Source organism: Chroicocephalus ridibundus, chromosome 12 (genome assembly GCF_963924245.1).
Source record: "Chroicocephalus ridibundus chromosome 12, bChrRid1.1, whole genome shotgun sequence".
Classification (NCBI taxonomy): domain Eukaryota; kingdom Metazoa; phylum Chordata; class Aves; order Charadriiformes; family Laridae; genus Chroicocephalus; species Chroicocephalus ridibundus.
The window spans coordinates 14,563,702-14,583,771 of NC_086295.1; the positions used below are offsets into that span (position 1 = coordinate 14,563,702).

Below are 20,070 nucleotides of genomic sequence, written 5' to 3' on the forward strand. Positions count from 1 at the left end.
AAAGCTGGCCAAACCTTAGAACATTATACTGAAACATCTTCTCTCTGTTAAATGCAGGAATAAAGAATAAAATAGGAATAAGAAGCGTAAAAGGATTCAGCAAGGATATCAAATGGTAAATGTTGCAAAAATCCATCTCGCATTTATTAATTCGGTTGCCAGATGACTTTTGTGTTTAAAATAATCTTTTTGTCATTGAATAAAATCCTACCCCATTGTTGTGGATACCCAGACCCAATACACACCCATATATGACTAACAGCTGATTTTCTCAAAGAACGATACACCCCACCCTGCTGCTGAGGCTTCTTACTTACCAGTTGGGACAGCAGGATCCATTGTTGGCTTTTCCCAGGTATTGATCTGCTCCCAGGTAAATCCATTGGTTCCCAAGGCCACGCTATAACCACAGTTACTGTAGTGCTCATCAAACGAACAACCACCTAAAAACAAGAAAAATGAGTAAGTTCCTGTATTAATTATTTAGATCTCTTCATGGTAGGTCATTTACTTTAATATTTTGTGCCCAAGTACAAAGGTAAAAGGAAAAATAAAATTAATTTCCCACATATTAGATTTTGGGCAGCAGAGAAGTTATCCAGAAAATGTATTTTAACTTTCCACTCTTTGTATCTTTTGGAAGCCTGTGTTTTCTTCGCTCCACGCTACATTTACTAGATTAGTTCCCTTTATTTCAACCTCTTGTCTTTACCTTTTCAAGGACAATTGCACATGATGCACACATGCAGGAATATTTGCATTTGGATCCCAGTAAGTGATGCTTAATTACATAAAACTCCAAGTCAGACATTTAAAAAAATAAAAATTAAAAAAAGGAAGAAGGAACACAAATGGTAAAAAAGCATAGCATCACTGTTCCTACCGTGAATCCTCACTTTTTGCTTTTAAGCCTTAAATTACACAAGGTTGGGTTACACCTACAGAAATGCAACCTTCCTTTTAATCATCTCTTTTGCATAACAACGTAAAGCTTTGTGTGGCAAATGACCGTTCCTCAAGGTCTTGCAAGCCAGTACTTTTGAGTGCAATCCTTTAGCATCTTCACAACAAGAGAAAAAACAAATAGTGGATAGCAACTAGCATTCACACGTTCCAGACTGTTGACTAAGTGATCTTTCCTACTGCAATTCCTGAAATACTTGGAAGTAGTTAACTGTCATAAATAACCTGGCAGCTGCCTGAACACTTGTGAATCGAGGGAAATCCATAAACAGTGGGATGAAATTTTGTATGCCAACGCAGATTTTCAAAACTTTGTGTCATGCAGACAAATCAAGCTAGTTTATTCCCTGGTAGGATATTCCTACGCTAGTGTCCCTTACGTTACCTCAGGCACATTCCTCTTCACATCCACCCAAACTTAGTCTGCCAACCATTTCTCAGTACTGGATCCATTAGATCAGGCAGCCTGGGTCTTTCAGTTAGACCTTAATCCCACCAACAGTGTCTCTGTACTGCTTTGGTTTTCTCTCTTAGGGAAACAAGGATAATTTTTCTCTGCAGATACTAGTCCTCCAAAGTCAACTGGATACATCTAACACTTCAGAGCTGCAAGGACTGAGCAATGCTCAAGGCAACACCAACTTACTCTGCCAGACAAACTGCCAATTGCTCTTGACACTAATCAGAGTTATACACACAGAGATGTTCCTGACTCTCTACTCCTTCCCACAGGCTGCATTGCTGACACACACACAACAAACAGCTGGTACACGGGTGATCTGTGGTTCCTTTACAATAAGACTTATCCAACACAGGGGACATTGAGGCCTTCTTTAGTTTTCACCTGTATTTTCTACTCTCTAGCTCCCAAGAAAGCCCAAACTTGTCTCAGTTATTATGGACCTCCTCATAAATGACAAACACAAATATATACTATGTCATTAATACATATTAAATCCTTATTCTGTTAAAGGACTTTACATGCACTCCAACCATAGCTGGTTTTCTATGTTGCTCTAAAAAACTTCACATATTATTTCTATTTAAGTATATACCAGAAGGATTTGTTGGATAGAATACCTGACACCCCAAAATCCTCTGTTGCTAAAGAAAAGTTTAAAGACCAATCTTGTCCTATAAAAATAACAATTTAATTTGGTATATTATACATTTTCATTATAAATAGGATCTGATTACAGCAGTTTTTATGACCCTTTCAAACTTGCCTGTCTGTTTCAGTAGAGTCACTGCAAATATTTCTAAAGTGTCGTTATTTTACAATATTTTAATAATTATTGCTTTAAATTTACTGTATTTGTGAAGCTTTCCCAGCTGTCAGAATGAGCAGGATTACACTTAAACTGTTTCCCTAATTTTTTTTAATTTAATTTAGGTGAAAGAGTTCAAATTCAAAATATTAAATATGCTCATTAAAATGTCTAAGGGAAAATAAAGGTTTTCTGGATTGTGTGGGAGTATGCAATGCAACTGAAAGTCACCTTTTTCACAGCAACTGGGTATGAGAGACGATATCAAATACTCTGCTCTCAGTCGGCAAGCAGGGCATTCTAATTTTGATAGATTCACTTTAATAGCACGACTTCAGACACACAGCATTTCCACACAGCCTCTGCTCAGCATACTGCAGTGCACAATAACAGTGCTGTCTCTGAGGTATTACTTGGAACGGATTGTAAACAAATTCTCTGAGCCAAACAATTGTAACAGGCCTCATGTACACACAGAAAATTGCACAGGTGCTGCTGCAAAGTCCTAGAAGCAAAACATGCCATAGCAGCAAAAGACAGGGTAGCAGTCCTCATTTAACAGGGAATGTAATTGTCAGTATCTTGGTATAATCAGCTAAACAGGTTATTTTATACACGCTGAAGTATGTAAAGTTGGAGGAGGAGCTGAAAAGGGGATATGGTGAGAACTTCTAGAAATTAGCTAGGAGTTTCCGCTGATAAGAGACAACACCTGAGGAAGCTTTACAGTGCCTCGTCTGAAAGTCAAAGCTAACTTTATAGTATAACTGGATGAGAAAAGAAAGAATAAACTGTGGAGAGCCTTAAAAGCTGCAAGAAGACATCTGCATTTTAAAGAAAGAAAAGGTTACTGGAGAAACCTCCAAATGCAGAGCAAATGCAATAAGCTAGAAGGATTAATTTACTAGAAGCAACAGCATGGGAATTTGGAGGGGTGAATTTGCAGGAAATGAGGGCAAGGAGAAGAAACTGAAATCAATTTTAAGGGCCCAGAGAAGCAGGCTGGCTTTGTGAATCTCGGGTACCAAGAGGAGGGGAGTCTCCATCTACTTCTTGCTGTAAGGTGTCAAAAAAGCAGAATTAGAAGTGAAGTAATGACTCAGGTGAGAGCCAGACCCATATTAACTTGTAAGCTAAGAAGTCTGCAACTCCTCTGTTTGCATTATTACAGCATACGTTGTATTACGGAACTGGAAAGAAACTTCAGAAAGTGGAAGGAATTACAACAAGCAGAATATCACAGATTTTGGGGGTTACTCTAATAGTCACAGTGACTTACATTCACATCTGCCAATGAAGTATATCACAGGTGGTCTTAGCCTTATCTTTTTTTGCAGAACATGGCATGCAGGACGTTACAGCTTCAGTCACGGTTCAAATTTCCACCCAACTTCACCTCGGGAACTCAAGACCCACCGTGCTCTCTCCTCCTTCACTGACCTCGGGCTCTGCAGGATGGCTTCTCACACAATTCCCCCCCTTCCTGCCGTTTTGCCCTTTCTTGAACAGGTTCTCCCACAGCCACCGCAGCGGTTACACTCCCGCCTCTGAGGGAGCGGCCACGGCCGGCGCGGGGCAGCCCCGGCCTTTCCTCACAGCGGGCGCCCCTCCAGCCCCCGCTGCTGCCGGCACACCCAGCACAAACACACCTCTCGGAAACAGAAACATGCGCTTCCAACTGCAAACCCAGCCGCGGGCTGTATTTCCCCTACCCTCCGCGGGAAGAGGAGCCAGGCGGGCCGAGGGACGCTCCGCAGCGCCATTACCGCATCGTCAGAGTCGGATCCACCTCAGCCACGGCTCCGCCACCGCCCCGGACAAACCCAGAGGGCTCCCTCCGTCCTCGGGGCCCGCAGCCTCGCTGAGGCCTGGGTAGCAGAGCGGGGAACCCGCCACGGGAAGGGGCCCCGGGCCTCAGGTGGGCCCTGCTGAACAGAGCACACCCCACAGGCGCCAGTCTCTGCCTGAGGGGGTAAACCGCCACGAGGAGGACGACTTTGAGAAAAGCACAGTATAATAATACCTTTCCTGTGGAACATTGTTGACCCAGGAGGTGAAACTGTGCTTACGTTCAAGCGTGCGTGCAGGACAATAAGCTCCTAAAGCAACTAGCGAGGAGACACAGGGCATTTGGTGTCCGATGGAGCAGGTGCTCCTCCCGCTCACCGAGTGGGACCCAGTGATCCGCGTGGCTACGCGAGCACCTGGCTGCAAGGTCCTTGGAAATTCAATTAGTCCCCACTAACATGGGCCAAAAGGCTAAAACTAGGCAAGTGTATTATTTTCACTGATGTCAGCATAAGCTTAACATTGGGCATGTTTTAAGACAAACCACCTACGAGGATACCTAAATATGAGCTACATCTAAATATGCTGAAACATAAAGGGGGGGGGGAAGGTTAGATCCATCCTAATACAAAATCATCCATCATTGAAACATAACTGCTTGGCAGCAAAACAGGCCTATTCATTAATGTAGAAAAAATAATCCTCAAATTGAAAGAAAACTATACCAACTCAATGAATTTAGATACCAGGTTTGCACGTAATAATTTTAGCCACAGCATCACAAAGCTGTTTGAGGAAAATGAAAACATTTACACATTCACCAAAATGGGGTTCTACGCCTTCATAAACTGTTAATAAGAATGAGGATTTTAGGAAGCAAACTGGGATCTTGGAGTATTTCCCCTGGTTGGCTGAAAATTAAACACTGACAAATGCAATTGCTAAGTGGGGCAAAAGAAAAGGAAATGGAGATGACTTTGATATTGTTAGATAACGCATGTGGTATTGACCCCTTTTCACAAAACGAAACCCAAACAAGAAGGAAGCTTTTCCCTTCCTGAAAAGGGTCATATTGAAGCAAATAATGGCTCATGCAGGAAGGATAAAATATCTCTTGTTTTACACTGCAGGCTTGTAACAATGCCACTGCTCATCTGAGTGATGCTAATTAATCTTGAGCAGACCTATCATCAGTTACTGAGACTTGCCCCCGGATTAAATGTAAACCAGCCTTGCATAAATTGAATGCCTCCTTTGAATATATAATTGAATTTGCAGAAGTGTGCGCCAGGGGGGTGTTTAAATAAGTGCACAAATATGATAAAAAGAACTTCACGCCATTATATCTAATTCAGTAAGCAAAAATAATGGCAGGGCACGTTCCAATTAGTGTTTGATTTATTTATTTTAACAAATCCAATTAGCAGAATGTTTTATAAAGTCATCCAATGTCAAACTCATGGACTCACCACATAAAAAAAAAAAAACAAAACACAATACTTCTAAAAAGGGATAAAGAAACATACTGATGTGAGAAACCTCATCAGTTATGTTTCTAAATACAGACAGAAAACAACACAGTGTCAGACATAATTTTTGCTCAAGCGTTTACAGCATTCCCAAGGTGGGGAGGGGTAGAGACAGCGAGAACATCAGTCTCATTTGTCTCACTCCAGGCCTTTCTTCTGGGGCATGAATAGTTAACTTTCTTGCTTATTAACTAAAAAATAAATAAAAAAAAAATAAAAAAAAAAGGTGCAGGAATTAAAAGCATGCAATACTTTTCTGTGGAACATCCCTTTTGAAACCCTCATGAAAGCTGAGATTTAGTCCATTAATTTAAACCTTCTTAGCCTCACAAAATATGAGGCAAGTAGAGGAAGAAACAAACGGTATTATGAGGTAGTACTTATGAATTATAAAACTCCAGAAATTAACATACCACTGTTTCTGATCATTCATTCTCATCTCTTCCAATGACATTCTTGTTTACAAGGGCTATAAGAGATGCATTCGGCTCATTAGGATAACTTCTATTATGCGATTTATTGTATAAAAATCCATTTCTAACTTATTTTTTCAGACTGTAGATTTCACATAGTATATCCTTGAGAAATCTTATCACATATTCCTATGGAGGTAGAAGGTAGAGGAGAATAAAAACACGCATGTAAAGCTTGTGCTGAGTTGCTTTAAGATGGGGTAAGTCAAGGGGTATTGGTGTTTCCTCCCCCAGAAAGAGTAGTTAATGCTTTGTGTGCTTCCTTCCAGAAAGATTAAGACAAAAGACGTCAGAAAGATGCGTACAGGCAACCCAGAATGCTGAGCTGAACAAGAAAGCAGATCCAAATTCTGTAGAGCGGACCTATTTCTAACAAGCACAGTCCAATGGCCTCAGCTCTCAACAGATATGATACCAAAGAGAAGGACAAGTATGGAGGGATTGGAGGAGGGCACTTGTCACTTGAAATGTCATTAGTTTCAACCGTAACACCCTAGAAACAATGTTTTGAATAGTCTTGGGTATCTGCACAGCACAGGACGAGACATTTCAGAAGGGCCAACGGCAACTGGGTATCTCATTTGTCAGAAAATCATCCTTCCGCCATCTTATTATCAACCTGCTCTTGTAACTGGCCAAGTTCAATCAGTACTTTATTATTTTACTCAAGTGTTTATTCTGTATTTCCAGGTTTTCAAGGAAAAGGTTTCTGCAAAGAGAAGAGAGTTATCTTTCGTGAGTCAAAGGGCAACACACATTCACTGTGTATTTAAACTCAAACTCTACAAGGGACAGAAAGATGCTATGACACCACAAACTGCAGGGAAAGCTTTGATCTATTTTTATGCCTCATTAGTTAAGAGAGGATCTACACCAGGAGAAACTGAGGAATGGATTCCCCAGTGTTCAATAAGATATAAACTCCAAAGTAAAGCATTCATAACATCTTTTTTTTTTTTTTTTTTTTGTCAATTGTTTTAACAACTGAACTTAGACCTAGCATAAATTCAGGTAAGTCACTCAGCCATGAAACACAAATCCACTGAAAACTAGGCCTCTCTACTTCTGGTGCTCATAAAAGTGCTTCTCTCAAGGTATCCAGATGTTCTAGGTTTTAGAAGTAGCCATCAGTGATTTCTCTAGTGCCTCAAACACATTCCCATATGTGATTTGGTTTCTGCTGCAAGTATCAGTCCTCATTCTTAAGGCATGATTCATCTGCCACAGGATAGTTACATCCCTTTTCTTTCCATCTTACTCTTAACATAGTATTATCAGATGTAAGCAGTGAAGTTTTTATCTACGCTTTGGAAGGTGCCAGTCCTCTGGGATACTGGTAACAATTGCCTGGCTTCAGAATGGATCATTCTTGTTAGATTTGACTAAATCTCATTCCTTCTGTGTGATCTCTGTCCTGTCTGATCTTTTGGTAGGGGATTGGGGGGGTGAGGGGTGCAGGGCAGGGCAGAGCAGAAAGTATGTGTGTGTTTTTAACTGAGGCAATGAAAATTGGTTAAAAAAAGTTATATGCATAGTGGGTTTTTTTGTTGGGTGGTGGGTTGGGTCCCTGCCCCGCCAAATACAAGTTGAATCCTTGAAAAAACTGAATGCAGCTTAGAAAAGCTCTTCATTTCAACTGGAAACTGTAATGGTCCTGAAGTAGGTTCAAGATCGGAATTTTTTTGTATCACAGTGATTTCAAGTGCTATCAGCCTATTAAGGAATACTATCATACTATAGGTATACATTTTTTGAAAGTCTTTTCCAAATCTATATGCCACATCAAATTGCTATCTTTGCAGGCTGAACATTCCACATCTGGTTCCACACAGTTTGAAGCGGCTGACGAGCACAGTTCCCATGCGTGCACACACACAACACATGCATGAATAGAATCAACGGTTGCATGTTCATTGCATAGAAACCTTGCTGTAATCAAAATATTGCTGACTCTGCATAGATAATCATATGATGGACGCCACCAATAGTATAGATAGCTTAATGGTTTGAAAGGGACAGATCGAATAGGTCTAGCATTGCCTAGTGAAACATCTAAAGACAAAGTGTCCCCCCAGTAATAAAAAGTTTTTCTTCTACACTTCTCTGCATGGAATAGAGTCTGACAAAGCTTATCAATTATCATCTTAATCCCATGGAACCACTCTGCTGCAAAACAAGCATCGTGGCTAGGATGCTGATATATATAGAACAAGTATTTAAGCTGTATCTCCTGAACTTGTCAGGTTAAGCTAGGTTTTCATTCTTAAATTCATTATTAGAGGTTTCTCTTTGCAAAAGCTTGCCTACAAGTCTCGTAATTTGAGCCCTAGACCAGCTCATACATTCATTACTAATTCTGTGCTTCATAATCCACCAAGGATAAGTGAAATAGCTTTGAAGTATCCTAGGAGTAAAACTAACACTAAATGTCATTTGTTTAAATTTATATGTCCAAATCTAAGATGACTCATCTAACTTCACTTGCCAGGATGTATGTCCTTTATTTAATACCAAGAATATCTTTTTGCTTCTGACAGCTTAGATGTCGCTATTTCAGTAGCTCAATGTTAACATTTTATAGCTTTATTTAAGCGTAAGTATATACATATCTGTAATCTCATTGGGTTATTATTTTTTTTGCACTATGGAACAGTCAGTTAACATACCACACCTTTTCAAAGAACCCTAACTTCGCAAGTTCAGTTTAGTTTCAGTCTGCTGAAACACACTGAAATTTACATGAAGAGTTTTCAGAGTTGACTGTCTCAATGTAATGAAACTTATAAAATTAACAAAGTTTTTCAAAACCACAGAATATTCTTAAACAGACATTCCCAATCGCCTTTTCTTACGATTCTAGCTAATAATCTTTTTAATTCAATAGTTGAGCAGCTTTCCACCCTTGAAGCAGGCTCCTGCTTTATTCATAATATGATGAAATGAAAATTTCTTCTTAAAAATGCAATTTTGTAGCACTTACTTGCTTTTATTCTTGTAGTCTAAGTAAATATAAGCCTTACTTTGCTTCAATTTGCGTCTTAAGTTACAGGACCAAAGTTTTTCCTAAAATAGCGTCACGCTGTATTCCAAAAATAATCCATCTTAACTGGTGAGCCTTGTTTGTTGAAGATGTGCTTAACTATATTTATCAGTAAAAACTATTTGTGGGTATTCATTGTTTCGGGGGGGGGGGGGGGGGGGGGGGGGTGCGGAGGGAGATTGCTTTTCTTTCCTTCCAGCATCTGAAAATTTTGGGGTCTAATTATTCAGTGTACCATAATCATTATCTAACATTATATTTATGGTGCATTTTCACTAAATTCTACATCAACTATTGCACTGGAGTCTCGCTCAGTCAGAACTCTCTATTGACTTGCTTCATTTCAGTATTTTGTGGTGTCACATGGAATACCTATTTCAAGCAGAGCAGTCGTTTAAATTATGTACTTATTTTACTTTTACCATCCACCAAGGCAGCAAAAAACTGTCTGGAGATAACTGTTTCTCACTTATTTTATATTCCATTAGTAAGCCTATCTTTCTCAATAAGCTTTTATACAAACTTCAAATTAATGTGTTTGAACTTAAAGCAAGAAGCAGTCGTTGACTGACTCATATTATCCTTGGTGATGAATAAAATATTGTCTTAAAAGATACAGTTTCAGGAATTCCAATACAAGTCTTCTAATCATTCTCATTTCCCTGTACTACTGTTCTTTTAGTGCTGCTGCGGCTCCTGTTTTGGAGGAAGATCTTGTAGCTGAGATGTTTTCTTTGAAGTTTATGGTCAGAAAATATAAAGACAGTAGCTTAACTAACGGTAGGAAGTCTGGTTTATTGCCACACCACTGAACACAGCGTAAAATTAAACACGATCTAGCTGCAATCAAATGTAACGAGAACAGACTTTTATTATTTTTAGAGAAGAAATTGAGTGCTTATTGGGTTGGCATTTTCATAATCATTCCATTGGTTCAACAGTCTTCCCAAATGAAGGCAAAAGGAAGTAAATTAAAAGTCCCCTGTTCTCTTTGGAAGTCCCCACCATTACAGTCTGCGACGGCATCCATGAACTGTTTGCAGTTGGCGTTCCCTGAAGCTTCACCACCACGTGAGCAAAACTACCCCCCCACTAACACCTCCCATGGTCTAGGGACCACATCTTACTTCTGCACTCACAGAAATCTACCCACAGTATGCATAAAGGCAAAAAGCTATGTGTGTATACGCACACATCCCATCTGTATTCTAAGTGGTTCCAAAAAGAAATATCAGTAGTTTAAATGTGTTCTTGTAGAAGACTAATATAGTGGGTTGATTCCTTGTGAACCATACTGGTATTTTGCTTAAATTGCTTCTGAAGATGACATGCAGTTAAAGCTCCAGCATTGTGCAGGTCTTCCAAGACTGTTCCTCAATATTTGAGCTAGCATACTTAACATGTACTAGCTCAGCTGTATGCTGGTTGAATATCAGAAATTTATCTAAAGAGATAGATATCATCTGTTACTGACTATTAACAAATAAAATCTAATTGGCTAATACAATGGTAATAACTTGCAATGAGTGTTGCAATTAGCATATCTTGTTAAATTTAATAGTATTATTGGAAGCTGCTCCCTGGGAGTGGCTATATAAATAACTTTTATCGTGGTCTAACAATTCTTATAGCTGCAAGTCCATACATTTCTCAGATCAAGGCTATCTCGTACAAAATATCCTTTTACTTGTTGCTGACAGTTACTGTTTCAAACTACATATGAAGTGCAACGTCAAGGATATTTGGAGATATGTATTTTAAATTGTTTTCAGTTAAACGATGATCTTCATTCAATGTGTCAGGAGCAAGTCAACCCCAGTAGTGACAGCGGTTAGCCAACTGCTCTGCTTTCAGGTGCCCTGGAGTCAGACTGGGGGTAGGAGGGCAAATGCTGGACTATGCAAAAGACCTTGCAAAGTTTGATCAGTGGACTGATGGTTGAGGCACTAACAATCAGCTAGATTATTACCTGATCTTAATTTTAATTAGATTTTAATAATCTGTTACCTGATCTTTTAGTAATTATTATTTTTTTTTTTTTAGTTCATTTATTCTATCTCTCTGGTTTTTGTACACATTTTCTCCCTTGATGTTCCTGGGTGTACCACTTGCACTGCAATATCCAGGATGCTTTTCAGAATTGCAGTAAAGTGGGGCAAACACGGAGCACTGGAAGCCCTGCTGTCCTCTGCAGCACAATGTAAGCATGGGAATGATGGGAAGATTTGCTTGCTTTTAGCCTCCAGACTCCTCTGTGTAAATTCTTTGCCCAGAGAGCAAAACATAGACTAAGTACGTGCCAGGAATAAATAGATCTCTGCCTAAGAGCACATGTGAGTTCTTGGAAATATATAGAGCTCCTTTTCTGTTTAAGCAAATTTCTTACTACGGTATGTAATCGTACGTGCAGAAGTGCCTCTAATTACAGCTATGAATCTTCCACTTACAATATCTGACCCAGAACATGCATTTAGCAGAGCTACAGCTGCACTATTCTAAACTCTGTATTAAAGAAGGACAGCAGGGGAAAGCAGAAAAAATATAAGGCAACATTAATGCAAATGTAGTTATCGCTAAAGACAGTTCAGATTTTGTTCAAAAGGAGGCCATCACAGCACATCTCACCACTCAGTGTGTTATTCTGACACATCCTTAGCCACCTGCAGCCAGGGACAAATCACAGGTAATCTCAAAAAATGACTATCGGCCACATTTCGCTGAGGCAGTCCCATTAGGTAGTCCCACGAGGCAGCTTGCCTCCGTCCTCTGATGAGGGGAAATTATTTGCTAATAACAGGCTGTGAACAGTTTAGTATCTGCTGAGGATCTTGATTTTAGAGGAATTCCAAACTGTAAAATGGACTAATTTTCAGCATTTTACGTTCACTGAACGCTTCATTTTGAAACAGTTTCAGGCTGCGCTATCCTTGTTGCATAAAACTTGCTTGGTAACAAACAGAAAAAGATTCCTGTTCCATCATCCAAGGCCTTTTTCCTGTCTCCGGGATAGATCACCTCCACTTCGAGGCTGAAACTTAGAATAATACACTTCCAACAGAAAATATTTTTAAAGACAGATTATTTTTTTTTTAATTCCCCAGTTCTTATTCCTTCAAAATAGCATCAAGCCTGAGCTTTGCCAGGAAGCATTAAATGCTTAAAGCATTTCTTTCTAAGACTTGAAAGGCACAAGGTGAAGGAATCTAAGTGTGATCACTTTTAAAGGATACTGAATGGCCATATTCTAATAAGAAATCCTTTTCTGTCATAAGCCATGGTTTCAGTCATCGTTTAATCCTTGGTTCATTGAGACACGTGAACTAGGTACTCTGAGCTCTTTATCCCCGAGCACACCTGCCCTTCATGTCCAAATGGCCGTACAGCTGCAATGGCCCAGTGAAGGACAGATTCTAAAAATCTAAATTTGAAACATGTTTTGAAACAGTTTAACAGACAGTACATCAATATTTCCTTTTAGTAACCTAAGAGGATTGTGTTAACACCTTCTACGTAAGCATAAAACAAGACACTTTGGAAGTACTGTAGACAAACTTTCTATTGCAGTTCCTACATTGATAAACTTTCTATTGCTGTTCCTACATTGAAATAGTCTAGGCTTATAAGTGCAATTCAGATGCACAAAAAGCTCATTTACTGGACACTTACTTCTTGAAATAAGGTCTTACCAGCAATTTACGAAGATAATTGTCTTTGCTTAAAAGATTTCTCTTTACACTAGAAATTGAATGACACTGTCTCCATAAATTAGACAAATACCTTCTGCATGATACTGCTTTATCCACACCCTCATCAAGCCCTATAAAATACCTTTCCACCAGATTTTGGTAGATGGAAGGGTATTTGTGAGTGTAGCTGCATACAGTATTTAACAGTACAGGAAACTTCATTAAAATGTAATGCATTCCCAGAGCCCCCAGGTGAAAGTGCAGACACTTGGAAGCAAAGATTTTTTAAGAAGTATCCTCCTAAAGATTCCAGCTCTGCAATTCAACTGAGTGTAAAGTTTCTAATAAATTCATTGTTCATTTTTATGCAAGTTATTGTAATTTTAAGATACCCCTGCAAGAATCCGATTCATTAAATATATGATGCTTCAAAAGATTATCATTATGATATTAAGTAATTCAGAAATTAGATTAAGTTTCTGATCGACTGAATTGGTATCAAATATACTTACCCAATTAGAACCATACTGCAATTACATTGATACTTCAGTTAACTACACATTAGGCACCGCAGCCAAAAATGTGAGAGAGAGAGAGTGACAGCAGCCGAGGTAATCTAAAATCTTTAACCCTTAAGGTACAAGCCTGAGCACATTGCATAAAGTAAGGTAAAAACAATAAAATAAGCTAATCAGGCATTTAGTTATCTACACACTTTGTAGCCTATTAGAACAATTATGGCATCAGACCATCTTTTTTACCCCAGAGTCCTCGCAGCATCACCTGAGCAGCACACAGCTGGGGCTGGCAAAGGAAAAGACAACAGAGCATCTCACAGCCAGCTTAAAAACAAAGAGTGGCTGAATCATGTCAGATATCTGCTAGACGTTACTTAGAAAAGATGGAAGAGACCAGGACAAGCACAGACTGAATCTTCCCTGAAGCATCTGGCCAGCCTCAAAAGCAAGCCTCGCTGATACTGATTGCCCTTTTTCAATGAATCTACCCAACCATTTTCAGAATTTACATGCACTTCTGGAATCCGTAAACTCCCGTGATGACTTCTGCATCTTAGCCATACTCTGATAGCTTCTGGCTATTACCTTCATGGAGATAGCTAGAAACAGAGCGGGCGGGGGTATTTTTGTCCTTATGCAAGGCCATACAAACACGGGACAGTGGCACTATGTTTGCAAAGAGAGCATTTCCCACATGTGCTGAACTGACACGCCAGTGATGGGAAAGGGATTGCAGTGTATTGTTTTTCTGTGGAAGTGACTGCGCCTGTCAGGCTGCACCCAGGAGGCATAACTGCTTTAAATCACATTCTGCACTTGGGGACAGGACAGACTTCTCACTAGGCTATCAACCTACAGGATTATTTTTTTTTCTCTTCTAAGGTACTGTCTGACAGGGAGGAAAAAAATTGTGATACTTGACTGTATTGCAGTATTTCTAGCAGTTTAAGACTATTTTAAGACTAGATAATGAATAGAAACTTGATGGTGAGGTCCCAGCTAGAATAAAGATGTTATTTAACCACATCTGAAAACACTCATCTGTGGCAAAAACTAACAGAGTTTCCCAGAACAGAAACTAAAATTAATATGGACTTTAAAAGAGCCATATTTAACCAGCGGTTATAATTTGTTAGCATAAAGACTAAAAAGAATCAAGGCGAGTAGAGTTGGTTTCAAATATAAAGATTATACCAGAGTTGCATAGGTCAGGTTTTGTTTTAATGACATCTTTCCCTTTTCCTCCCCAGTCTTTCCTTAGAGAAAGAGTTTATACAACCATAAGTCACCTGCATTCAGCAGCAGGACAGGTGTGAGCATTGACTTACTACACACATTTGACCTGACTTTTAGTTACACTACCAGCTTTTAAAACAGTTACATTTCAGTGATCCCCCTCCTCACAAAAATCACTAAAGCTCAGCGCAGTCTTCGCGGTGAGATTTCTCATGTATGCAGCGCTAATTGCCACAACAGTTCTTTAATGGAGTATTATCACAAACGTGGAATTTGATTACATTCAATTCTGAAAACAAGAAAATGAAAATATGAGCTGTTAAAAAGCAACCTTCTCTTTCCTTAGAGTTGACAGCAACCACTGGGAACGCTACTCATGATGACAGCATGAGCTGTATGCCTGAAGTAAAAATTACAGCATTTATTAACAGATAATCAGCTAAATGATCTGATATTTTTTTTAACCTACAGGAAATGATGAAGAAAATAACTAGGCGTAGTTAAGAGAGCTATGACCAGTGACATAGCATCCCTTGGTAATATGCCATTTTCTTGCTGATGTCACCAGGGATCACCATAGCTTTCTTGGGATGGCTGGAAGACACCATGGTGAGAAGCGAATACTATAAAAGTGAAACAGTATTTATTGCTGTTTAGGAAAAGGCAATACTTCGACTCTGAAGGAGTTTGTGCAAACCAGTTTCACTTGAGCAAAAGATTTACTGTCCTAGAGTGAGGTTCCCACACCAAAGCAAAATCTCCTCTAAAACACACGGTTGTGAGGATGGTCCTCAAACCTGCAACAGACTGTGCTCTGCTGAATGCGACAGCTGGGGATGCAAGAATGAAGTTTACATATACCTAACTCAATGAAAGAAATTAAAATACCGAGTTGTCTCAGGCAATGGAAAGCACCAAGAGAAGTAAACAGTTGTCCCTTGTTCCTGGGCACCTCTTATTTGTTCTTCTGAAACTAGAAGTCCTACAGCCAGTGAAGGGCTGGCCAGTTCATTCTTTTTCTGACCTGACGTGGTTGGAGCATTCTGTGCTTTCTTTCCTTATCTCTGTGGGTTGTCATAAGGAGCACCTCCTAGCCTCTGTTTTGCTGGATTAAGCAGGTCACACACACGCAATCTCCTCAAAGGAAAAGTTCTCAATTTTGCGAATAATCCTTATAGCCCTTCTTTGCATCTGTGATGTGCTGAATTAATCTTTCTTCTGAAGGAGTACCTGTGTTGTACAGAGTATTCCAGATGAAAACATTTTTACAGAGTACTCCAGACAAAATAAGTTTTGATCTATATAATAGCATTCTTATTTCACCATCTCACGTTACAGAAACACATTCTCTTTTCAGGGGCAAATCTCAGAGCCTCATCTCAATCTCCTAGTATTAATGCGCCAACAGCTCCTTGTCACTTCCAACTGATTTCTAATCTTAAAGCAAAAAACTAATTAGTCCTGAAATGCATGACCTTGCACTCCGTAATGCTAAATTACATCCTTTTCTTTTTATTATTTTGTCACATTTCAAAGTCCTAATTCCTCCAGTATGATAATTTTATCCTTCTTCAACTGTGTGTGACTGACTACCTATATTAGCACATTACTTGTTCTTAATGTTGGGAACATCAGTGAAAAAAAACATATCAAGAATTATCCTCTAACTTTAGTTAACCCGCCTCCAGTCTGATACAGTAGAAAGACATTTAAAACGCTAACAACACCCAGGTTAGTCCTAGACTCACCCACTTAACACATTTCTTCTACAGTAATGTTATAAAACCTGAGATAGATCTACTACACTACTTTTTCCAAAGCAGTCCATCCCTAGCACTGCATCTCAAACCCACAAGTAATTTTTCAGTAACATCCAAACAGTATATCCACATGCCGGTTCCCTTGTAAAGTCTATCTTTTAGGATCTACCTGAATGCATTTCCAAAAAGCTAGACTTTCAATTAAACCTCTTTAGCTTTAGCAATCAACTTTGCAAGATTCAGTGGTGAATGAAAAATTTTGTACCTGCTTGGACTAATCTTCCATCCATCCAGTTCCATACTTACGATATTAAAAGTGCTGACTACGTGATTTAATATCTTAGATAAAGTCAGTGGACTAGCATGCTGGTACTGATTAAATCGGGCAATTATTAAATAGAATCTGATTTCCAGGACTGTCAAATTGATGCAGAATTTAACAGATAGGAAAGTGACAATGAGGAACATAAGAACAAGTATACTTGCTTTAAAACCCTTCATTTAGCAAGCTTCCATTTGACTTTCCCAAGTTTGAAGTTACTGTTTTGACACGAAGCATCAATAATCTGGAATTATTAACTCATAAATACCTTTATTAGTTACTACAAGCTTAGATTTTTTCCCCTCATTGAATCTTGGGAGAATTTCACAATATTGCTGATGCACACTATGTGCAGAAAGCATGCTGGTTCTTACCCTGGCTTTGAAAGTTTAATTTCTTATATACATATTAAAATAAGCATATTCATACACATAGCTAGTAAGAGATCCTATCCTCTTTCTGCTAACTGTAATACTCAAGGCGTTGATCTACACTGCACCTGGATTGGTAGTAGCTGTTGCTTTTCCTTCACAGTGTGAAATAACAGGTATACAATAGCAGTCACTGCTCTGTTTTCCATGCAAGGCAGGCAATGGGTAACCTAATGAAGACAGCAGGTGAGTGCTCGGTTAGGAAGCAAGCCACAGAAACTTGAAAGCATTGGGTATATACCTTGCTTTATAGGGCAATAATGTGGTACTATACGATCTTTGGGCTACACTGTAACAGAACTGGTAACCACAGAAAAATACCTCGAGTCCTTTTTAAGGTTATTTTGCTAAATACCAGTAGACCATACTACCCTAATATTTTTATTTTTTTTTCCTATAACCCCTCACTACAGATCCACCCAAGTTAAAGGCTTATGCTCAAATTCTTGAGACAGAAGACTGAGAACACTCATCGTTGGAGAACTGTGTTATGGAAATGAAGCCTTCCACTCAAAAGTTCCATCTTTTCCTCATTACGGCTGAAATATTGCAGGTTTCTTCATATAATTTACTTATAGTAACACAAGCAAGACTTCAAATACTTATTATTAATTGAACAGTCATGTGTCAATGAGAAGTATAAATCATGCATGATGATTGTTTCCCTCTACTGGTCCACACTGCATTTACATTTGAGTGGGAGAGCTGTTGTGCCAGATAGCAAACTTAAAACCTCCTGTAAGACTCCTCAAAAAAAAACAAACAAAAAAATCACCACAACCAAGCAACAAACCACGTAATTTTGAACTACCATTAGTCATTTCAGATTTTTGCAAAAGGAAGAGATTTGAATAAATGAAAATAAGTGTGTCTACTGGGGAATTTAGTTTATTTATTTAATATATTGTACGATTTTTCAGTTATCTTAGCATATTTCTAGGCTCCTACAAAGGTCATATAATTCTATCCATTAACATGTGATTTTCTACAACAGACCAAAAAGCCTTCACTTGTTTTTAATGAGCTTTGTGGCCTTTGTGAACTCTTAAGCTACTGTATATACTAACCACTGTCTCACATGGGATATGTTGAAAAGGTTGCCAGGAAATACACAAAACAGTTTACTGACCTACCCATTCTTTACCTTTTCTATTATTAAGATTACTTTTTTTAAGTTATGTTCCTTTTCTTAAAGAAGTGTGATCTGCTTGAAACTCCCAACACCACAGGCCTGTAAAGAGACATCATTAGATTATAAATTATTATATTCTTATTTTAATCTTCTAATTATTAAAATTGCTGCCTTTCAGCACCAGCATTTTTGCACAAATATAAAGTGTTTGCCAAGAGTCTAAAATGTTTTTGGCTAAGATATCAATCACAGGTCTTTTCCAAAAACGTCTCCTGGAATGGATATTCATCCTTTATTTTCTTTTTGCCAGAGATAAAAACTATACCCAGCTGAATATGCAACTTGTATTATCATAGCACCCCAGAGACCTAAATGATGGCCAGAATCTGAACAAATCCATGTTATTGTGCTAAACCTCTTCATTTCTTTGGAATTTATATTACACTGTACACTATAAAGTCTACAGTGAGAATCATTAATGGATTCCCTAGATGAATGGGCTTCTGGCTACGCCCCGGGAGGCTGAGAGTTTAGGATTAATACTAGGAGACCAAATATTAGTCTAAGAATTGTTGCTAGCATAACACTAATTCACCCGCTAAAACCTGTGCCTGACCAGAGGCCCACTGCAGGGAGCCTTCATGAGAAGGGTATGCTTTGGAGGGGAAAGTTGAAGAATTATAGACCATCTTAATTTTGGTATAATTTGGTTTCTAAAACATGGGTTAGAAGCTGCACTCGCCAAAAATGATGCCCATGTCATTTGAATGTGTCTTTGATTTCCCTTTTAGGTTACATTCCTATCCTGGTGCTACAGGCAGCAGTAGGGCACCACAGGACAAGAGATCTTCTTACCAGTCGGGCATTACGTGCAAATGCTAGAGCATCTCTTCTCTGCAGTTACATCCCAACATGTAACCCCAATGTGTGGTATTTAGGTTGGTGGAGTACATTCAGAGGTGTAATGCATATTATAGTTTTAACAACAATGTCCCTGACTGGTACGGTAATTCCCCATTTTAGAATACTGACCCACTAAGTTTATACCTTCTACTTCCTAGACAAGTGAGAAAGCAGTTGCTATTGATTCACCCAATTTGAATTTGCCTGCCCAACAGCAAGCCAGTCTCATTCATGAAGGTGTCACTGTTTTTTAAATACAAGGCTCCAAGTGTTTGCTTTGATTACTTCTGACTTGACTATTTCATGGCACAGGGAAGCAGGCTGTAGATGCTGACAACTCCAGATTAGGGGGAAAAAAGGTCCTCAGGTGTTAAGACCTGTTTATCTCCTTTCCCCACATAGAACTCTGAAGACTTTACTTAATTTAGGTCATTAGATATTTTAATTACTCTTCAAAACAGTCATGGTATTGTTCTCACATACGTAACGCACTTGCTCTACCTGTAAGATGCAAAAGCCTCAGCAAAAGCTTGACTGAAAGTCCGTACCACCACCTTTACCCCTCCATCTATAAAGACAGACAGGTTATAGAAGTGATGTTCTACTTTCTGTGCTGCTGCTCCTGGAAAACTAGAAAGTAATGGATACACTAATTTCCACCAAGATCTCAAATATTCACCATACGACAGCAAACAGGAATTTTCAAGACAAATACTGCTTTTGAGGAAAGAGTTATTGTTTCTTATTTTTTCCCTAAGGTATGAAATACTGAGTTCAAATAAATCAAATGCTATGATCCTGTATCATTCATTCATTTTTCCTTCAGACAGGTTCATTTGCAGCAAGAAAGCAAGCATAGATTTCCATCTGCAAGCATTCCCTTGTCTATTTCTAGGGTTTTGCAAACTCAAAAGCTCCCTAGCATTTAATGCACCAAACTGGGTTTGATGCTCCTCTTGCTCTACAGCTCAGCAGCAAGGAGATGATAAACCTTCAGTTTGGTAGAACCCGCAGCTCTGCT

The 20,070-nt window shown here is 38.9% G+C and overlaps 1 protein-coding gene across 8 annotated transcripts in view; it reads right to left on the reverse strand.

Annotated features, from left to right (window-relative positions):
• Positions 1–20,070, reverse strand: part of PTPRT (protein tyrosine phosphatase receptor type T) — a 469,438-nt gene that overhangs the window by 342,349 nt on the left and 107,019 nt on the right. For all 8 annotated transcript variants that reach the window (XM_063349659.1, XM_063349657.1, XM_063349655.1 and 5 more), the window contains exon 2: positions 318–443. In XM_063349659.1, coding sequence (XP_063205729.1) covers positions 318–443 — 126 coding nt within the window. The remainder of the gene's footprint in view (positions 1–317; positions 444–20,070) is intronic.